At 41.6% G+C, this 8,657-nt stretch overlaps 1 protein-coding gene across 1 annotated transcript in view; it reads right to left on the bottom strand.

The window, feature by feature from the left end:
* The window catches only part of LOC103740077 (sodium/glucose cotransporter 1-like), a 53,854-nt gene that overhangs the window by 43,346 nt on the left and 1,851 nt on the right, over nt 1-8,657 (bottom strand). Inside the window, 2 exon segments of the mRNA XM_008840627.1 lie at nt 1,022-1,126; nt 5,460-5,531. Coding sequence (XP_008838849.1) covers nt 1,022-1,126; nt 5,460-5,531 — 177 coding nt within the window.

The raw sequence follows: 8,657 nt of genomic DNA, 5'->3' as shown, positions 1-8,657 counted from the left end.
GCGGCATTTGACTCTAATCCCAGCACTTTGAAGGCAGAGGCAGATGGATCTCTGAGTTTGAGGCCAGCCTGGTCTCAGGCTCTATAGAGAGTTTAAGGCCAGCCAGAGCTACATAGTGAGGCCCTGTCTCAAAGAAAAGAAGGGAAAGGAAGCAGAGGGGAGAGGAGGGGAGAGGAGGGGAGAGGAGGGGAGGGGAGGGAAGGGAAGGGAAAGGGAAGACGGAAGGGAGGGGAGGGAAGGGGAGGGGAGGGAACGGGAGAGGAGGGGAGGGAAGGGAAGGGAAGGGAAAGGGAAGACGGAAGGGAGGGAGGAGAGGGAAGGGAAGGGGAGGGATAATTTGTGATGAAGAAAAAGGCTTTTTGTAAAGTTTGGACTCTGTAGAAGTATTCTTTATTTTTTATAATCTATAAGAAGAAAGATGAACAGAAAGTGTGGTGCTTTCTGATTGATCAAAACAGGCAAATGACTTATATAAATAGATAATACAAGATTAAGAAATTTATAGTTTTGGTGACTAGATCCTATTTTCTAGAACAAATATATCCAATGAACTGAATAAATAATCCAATATGTTATATGGTTTACAATTTAACCTGGAATTATAAATTAGGAACTTTATAATAATTAGTTGAATATCTCAAAGAGCTCAATTGAACCCATTCTCAATACGTACTACAAAAGACAGAGTACATCTCTCTTTCTCTTCATATATATGCATATATCTGTACATGTGTATCAATAGAGATGCATACATTTAGATGCTAATGTGATCTTCCCCCCAACAGTTCTTCCTTTGCAGTATTTCAAGGTCTCATGGTATATAAACATTCTGTCTCTTACTAAGAAAAATGAAAACCAGCATAATCCTTCTGAAAAACCAAAGAAAGACTTGACTTTTTCATCTATAGTTTTCAGGAAGCCTTTAACAGTTACTCAAGGTTAAAAGCACGTTTTTGTGTTTATGAGTCTTATTTGGACAATGGTTAAGTAGAGTTTATTTGCTGCAGAAGGTATGACTTACATTCCATTCAAAGGCCCCAACAGCAATTCCTGAAAATGCTCCTACCCCAGCCAGGCCCATAAAGTGGCCACTGCCAATATTTGCAGAAAAAAGGGAACTACCCACCTGCAAATCAGAAGATTGTTACATATCAGAACTCTCAGTCTTTTTCCAAGAGTTAATGCTGACATGCTGGGGACACAGCCCAGTCATAGAATGCTTACCTAGCATGTGCAGATCCCTGAGTTCTATATGCAGCGTCACCTAAATCAAGTGTGATAGCCACTTGCCCGTTATCCCAACACTTGGGAAGTTATCCCAACACTCAAGGTCATTCTTGACTACATAGTGAGTTTGAAACTAGCCAGGCTACATGAGACCTTGTCTCAAAAAAAAAAATTAACGCTTTAACTTTGATTTTAAGAAATATAAACCGCCCACTGACTTTCACATTTTTTCAGGGGGACCATTTTTATACAGCCCCCAACTGCGAGAAGAAGCCAAGTTAAGAGGAAGATGATGTAAACAGACTCTCCACTGCCCTGCTGATTTATGTGTTCCCCAATGAAGAACTGGGGAGTGTGTTATGTTTGAAAATTTAAAACTGTTAACAATATGACCAGTGACCTCCAAGACTGACAGAACTACCAGCAAAACCTAGGGAGAGCATTCACACAGAGAGCAGTAGGAACGAGGTAGTTTTATGTATGTTTTATACTGGTATACATATATGTTTGTATATGCATGGGAGATATACATAATAAAATACTTTAGAAGCTTCAACTATAATTATAATAACAAAATGGGGACATTTTTCAAGTTTTGTACTCAGACTGTAACTTTTTAGTTGGTTTTTATTTCACAATCACCTTCTGTTACTTTCAAAACAAAACAAAAAAAATCTGGGGCTAGACAGATGGCTCAGCATTTAGGAACACTGGCTGCTCTTCCAGAGAACCCAGATTCTGTTCCCAGCACCCACATCCATTCCTAACAACCATCCCTAACTCCAGTTCCAGGGGATCAGAAGTCCTCTTCTGGCCTCTGTAGGCATTGCATACACATAGCGCACTTACATACATGCAGGCAAAACACTCATACATATAAAAATAAAATAAAATTTTAAACAAAATTTTAAAATTCTACACACGTATAAAAAGAACAAAATACCTCCTAAACCAACAGCAACTTTTGAATGGAGTGGAGGTCCCCTAATCCACTTAAAACCATAATTCAACTAATATATTGTTGATGGGAAGGGCACTTCAAACCAAATAAATAGAGGCCAAAAATAACAAAACCTTGTAGGTAAATAAGAAGAAAACAACGTCGACAATATTAGCACAAGCTGAAGTGGCATTCAAGAATGAAACAATGAGAAAAACAGAGAGCTTAAAAATAGCTGTAAAAGATAAAAGTGCACAAAGTGCACGCCAAACACTAGAACAGCCAAAAACACAAGCAAAGAGCATAAGATGAATACTTGAGTCATGAGAGCTACTTTTACTATTAAGAACATTCACTGCATTATTACAACAGTGGGAAACTACAGTCTAAGTTCCCCAAAAATATTGTGCCAAAGAAGTAGAATGTTCATGTTATAATACAAGGCACCTGTATATAAACATGGACTACATATGTGTATCTATAGACCTTGAAAGACATGCTTAGTATATTGATAAAGTACAGTATAAAATCTTCAGTCATTAGTCAATAATTTTAAATTAATGTCCTTTAGTGGATTAGAGACATTAATAGATAATGTCCACTAATGGATCAAGTACTACTCTGGGCTCTAGATATACATTAGTGAGAAAAACTAGAAAAAAATTCCCATCCCTGCTTTCACAAAACTAGAAGAGAAACAATAAATACAGTAAGTTGTGGGATTATTTTATAACATAACAAAGGGTGATAAGAACCATAGGGAAAAAGGAAGGTGGAGAAGTGAGTAGGAGCACTGAGAAACCGGGCTGGCAGAGTAGACTGTCGTGAGAAAAGACCCAAGATTCACCAGAAGAGCCAAGGGAATAAGCTGCAGGGATAATAGAGGAGAGCATCCACACAGAGGCAGGAGCAGGTGCAAAGGCCCAGTGGCAGAAGCAAAGACAGAACATTCAAGGACAATGGCTGGAGTGGGGATGGACATCCTAAGGGCCACGTCTGAAAGGAAGAGGTGAAGATCATCTACGCAGTGATGCAGGCCATTATAACAGCTGGCCTTGTATTCGGGGTTAAATGAGAGCCCCTAGAGGGTTCGAGGTTTCCCCAAAGCTCCCAGATAATGAAACAAGGCTGTTTCTTTCGGTTGTGTCAACCAGCACATGATGGCAACACTTCCTGCTTAAGTGATGGCACTTTCCCCTCCTGAGACAAGACTTCTCTCAATGAACTTAAACCCTGATGTCAAAAATTGAACCTTCGCCATGAGACTGGTTAGCATTTGAGGGCAAGGTATAAATGACTAAACAATGGCCTAGATCTTACCAAGTTCTCTAAATGTACCTTAAATTCCCATGTGGGAAATATACATATATACACATATATTATGCTATAAAGTGGCCCTGGCCCAGGCTTAGTGTGAGTCTCCACATCTTCTTCATCTGCCCCCCCACCCCCAGCTGCTTCCAGCACAGACACAGGGCTGTGGATAAGCAGCTGCCTCTGCTGTTGTGAGAGTTTGATTTGATCCTCCTAAATAGAATCACTTTCTAGAACAGGGATGGCTAGTCTTGGTTGTCTGGATCTGGGATCAACTAAAACACAAGCCTCTAGGCACTCCTATGAAATGTTTTCTTGATCAGATTATTTGGAGGAGGAAGACCCACCTAAATGTGGGCAGCACCTTCTGGTGGCAGCCAAGATAAAAAGCCATGGAAGAAGGAAAGTTTTGCTTTCTGCCTGCTTGCCTTCACCCTCATTGGCAAGTTCATTCTCCTGTTGCTGTTGCATTCTTTCTCTGACGTTAGAACCAGCTTCTTTGGGCTTCCAACACAGACTGAAGACCAGCAGCTCTCCAAAATCCTCTAGGCCTTCAGTGCCAGATGACTGAGACATCCAGCCTCTGGGACTGAGCAACTACCAGGCCCTCAGCCTCTCCAGTGTGAGACAGTTATTGTTGGATTACCCAGACCATGCTGTGTAAGCCAGTAGAATCAAGTCCTTTGTAACACACACACACACACACACACACACACACACACACACACACGCACATTCATTCATTCTATCAGTTCTGTTTCTTTAGAGAACCCTAATACAATAATCAATAAATTATTTAACATACAATGATTCTAATGACTTTACTTTCCACCCCACCTCCCTCCATCCAGTATCAAGCTGCTCTGCATCACTGTGTTTTGGCATATGCTGCTCCCTCTGCCCAGAACACCTCACACTCCGTCTGTCTGGAAAAGGCATTGTTCCCCTTCCAATCCTTACACACTCCTCCTCTGGAAATCCTTTTCTGTGTTGCGATACCCAACAAGCCCAAGTTCACCTTTCATCCATATTCAGCCTGGGCTCTTTCCAACAGATTTCTAGTCCTATACTATAATGTACTGTAGCTAGTTCAAATATAATTCCCGGACTGGGGAGAGAGCTCAGTGATTAAGACTGCTTACTGCACATGCATGAAATTCGAAATGCTGAGTTCAAATCCCAGCACCTGCATTAAAAACCCAGGTGTGGCGGCCAGGCCCAGCACTGGAGGCAGAGATGGGAGGATGGCTAGGGTTTTACTGGCTGCCAGCTTAGCACTGGGTTCGGGGAAAGACCCTGTGTCAAAGGAATGAGGCAAAGAGAAAAAGGGCAGGAAACTCAGCACCCTCCTCTGACCTATGCACACACAGGCACATGTGCACCAGCACACACACAGGTACCTGCACACCTTCACACACACAAAAAATAAAATTTTTAAAATGCATCCTACTTCATTCTACAGTCTGCACTTCCATATGGAGGTTAGTTAAGAAAATGCTTAGGAGTTCAATAAACCATCAATTAAATGACACTCCTACTGGTGGTGGTGGCACATACCTGTAATCCCAGCACTCAGGAGGTTAAAGCAGGAAGATTATGAGTTCAAGGCCAGTCTGGGCTATATGATAATCCTGAGGCCAGAGAGCTGGCTCAGCAGTTAAGAGCACTGGCTACTCTTCCAGAGGACCCAGGTTTGGTTCCCTGCACCCACATGACAACTAACAATCATCCCTAAGTCCTGTTCCAGTAGATCTGACGCCCTCTTCTGGCCTCTGTGGGTATGCACATATGTGGTGCACTTACATGTGGGCAAAACACTCTTACACATAAAATAAAAATAAATAAGCTTTTTAATAATGCTAACTTAGTAACCTCAAATTATTTTGGATTTAAGACATCTAAATTAAAATAATAAACAAATTAACACAGAGATACACGCCCCCTCCCCAAGAAGACAGTCATATGCAAGCTTACTCACCAGCCACCATGCTAGATTTTGGCCAGCCAGGAAGAAGTCTTTTATTGTCCCACGATTGTGTAACAGTAAGGCCTAAAACAAACCCAAAAACATCCTGGTGGAATACAAGAGACCAACGTGCCCCAAAGACATGAGTCTGCCTTCACCCATGCCCAAATCTGCTCCCGTCTTCTTTCTTTTAGAAGCAGAGCCTGCTGCCTCCTGAAAAGGAGAACGGCAATGGCTATCTCACTAGAGATCACTGTTTCTTCTGCCGGTGAGACCACACGGTCATGGCCGTTTCCCTCTAGTGAAAATAAGATTACTCTATCCCCCCACTCCAAGAGTCATAGTCTCTCAGAGTCTAGGAGGAACAGTTCAGTGGAGGTACTACTGGTCAGTCAGGAGCAGCAAATCTGAGCATGTGGCCAACCACTTCAGGGAGGGCCGTGACTGTTAAGTCCTCTCGGCTGAGTCCCAAATCTAGGTGGTGACAAATGCTGGGGTTTCCTGGGTTGCTCAGGACTTGCAGCCCCTAAGGATGACAGCTGGCTGATAGAAACGTTTGTCTACTGACAGAATGAGCTTCCCATCTGCCAAAGCACCTGCATTTTAGCAAGCAGTCTCTTTGTGTCACAAAGCTTTAAATCCAATCAGTAACTAAATCTACATTAAGCAACATTAGTCTTGCTTCATCTGTTCAGAAAATTCTTCGTACGTGCATAGCTGAACTTTATCTATGAAGGTCTCAGCTGTACCTTTGAGGTAGAGGCACGTGAGACTTTAACAGGAATTTATGGGGCTGGAGAGAAGGCTCAGCAGTTAAGAACACTGACTGTTCTTGCAGAAGAAGCGGGTTCAAATCCCAGCACCCACATGACACCTAACAACTGTCCGTAACTCCAGTTCCAGGGGATCTGGCAGTCTCTTCTGTCTTCTGCAGGCATTGCACGACATGGGTGCACTTACCTCCATGCAGGCAATACACACATACACATAAAATAAAAATAATAAATAAAATATTTAAAAGGAATTTATAAAACATTCTAAGATTAATGGCACCACCCTCTCCATTAAAAAAATAACCAGGGGCTGAAGAGATGGCTCAGCGGTTAAGGGCACTGACTGCTCTTACAGAGGACCTGGGTTTGATTCCCAGCACCCACATGGCGTCTACAAATTGTCCTTAAGTCTAGTTCCAGGGGAATCTGAAGCCCTCTTCTGATCTGCACAGCATTGCATGACACAGGTGCACTCATACACATGCAGACAATACACTCGTACACATAAAGTAAAAATAATAATAATAAAAAGTAACCAAACAGCAGATAATTTGGGGAGAAGATGGCTAAGCAGCACCCCTGATTCTTCCTCCCTGCTCTGTTCTGCAGCTGGATCGGGGTGGAAGAGGCACCAGTACCTCGCATAGCTCTCTAGATTGAAACTGCGTGGAACAGAAAACAAAAAAAGTGTGCCTTTCTACCTTAATGTCCTATAAGAGCCAAGGCACCCACAACAGAAACCAAATCTTTGACAGTCTGATACGTGGGCCCAGCAGACAGCTGCCCGTAAGGAGTTCACTTTGCAAATAGGCATTTTGATTCATAGGGAAAAGTGTTTTGTTTAATAACTGGGATGAATTAAGCTAGACTTGTCACATCACATCATATAAAAAGATCAATTCCAGATGGCCTGGAGACTTTTTAAAAACGTTTATTAAACAACATAAGAAACCTACCAAATATTAGAAAATTTAGAATAATATTTGTACAATTTTTGAGTGAAGTTTTTCTAAGCCAGCCAGGAAATCTAGACAATATCAGGGAAAATAAAATTGATTTCTTCAAAGTGAACAAAAATTCAAATGACAAAAAAGACAAAATTAACAAGTCTAAACCTGGTTCTCAGCCAGGGGTAAATTTGCCCCAGCCTCTCAGAGAATATTAGGTCACATCTGGAGACATGTTTAGTTGTCACAACTGGGTAGAGGCCAACGATGTTTCTAAACATATTAGAATACACAGGAAGACCAGCTTTCTGACCACAAAGAATTATCCAACTCCAATGTCAGAAATACTGCTCAATATAAGCAATAACTTGGGGAAAATATATTCATGATTCAAACACCAGATACGTTACTAAAAGCAAGGTCAAGTTCATTAAAAAAAATAAGCAAATAATTGGGCGTGGTGGCACATGCCTTTAACTCCAGCACTTGAGAAGCAGAGACAGGTGGATCTCTATGAGTTCAGGCCAGCCTTGCCTACATAGTGAGTTCTAGGCCAGCTGGGACTACATGGAGACCCTGTCTCAAAAAAGATCAAATAAATAAGTAAACAAACAAACAAACGGGGAATTAGCTAAAGAGAAAACTGATGGATAATGAATCATGAGGCATTCAAGCTCACTAAGAGTCTCCAAAGTTCAAACTAAAGCTTCCGAGAGATACTGCTGTTCACACATCAGAATGACAAAACAAATACTGAAACAAACTAAACAGTTGAGCACATTTCTGTGTTACCTGCAGGAAACTTAAATCTCAACTACCATTTGGGATTGCCTGTTAGTAATGGCTTTTAAACTTTATAGTAAACATACCCTCTGAACCAGCATTTCTAACTTTAGAAATCCATGCTACACAGACTGAAAGCAACAACACATTAAACAAACATGGCAGCAAATGAGGTATCAGTTCATAGGGAAAAGCTGGGTGGCACCTGCCAGCATTACTATTCTGCAACTAATTAAGTACAAGCTGATGTGTGGGACTCTCCAGAATACATTAGTGAAAACCAGCACATTACAGAATAATATGTGCAATATGATCACATTTTTATGAAGATAATGTACAGCATCTCTACATATGAATCTGTATATTTTCATGAGCCCTGAGAAAAGAGAAGCAGTAATGATTACCTCAGAGAGATGAGATGGAGGAGGGAAGAAGAATGTATTCTCTAAGTAAAGCACATTCACTTATCACAATGGGTATGAAAGTGTTCTGTAATTAACAACAGTATACAATTTTTGGAAGAAAAAATGCCAGGCATAAGTCAAGCATGGTGGTACACAGCCCTTAGTCCCAGCACCTGGGACACCGGGGCCACAGAGGCAGGCAAGTCTCTGGGAATTGGAGGTCAGCCTGGTCTACATACAAGTTCCAGGGCAATCAGGGCTACACCATGAAATTATGCTGTCTCAAAAAGAAAATTTTATATA

Source organism: Nannospalax galili, unplaced genomic scaffold, assembly GCF_000622305.1.
Source record: "Nannospalax galili isolate Female #2095 unplaced genomic scaffold, S.galili_v1.0 scaffold2661, whole genome shotgun sequence".
Lineage (NCBI taxonomy): Eukaryota > Metazoa > Chordata > Mammalia > Rodentia > Spalacidae > Nannospalax > Nannospalax galili.
This window is presented reverse-complemented; position numbering and strand designations above follow the sequence as displayed.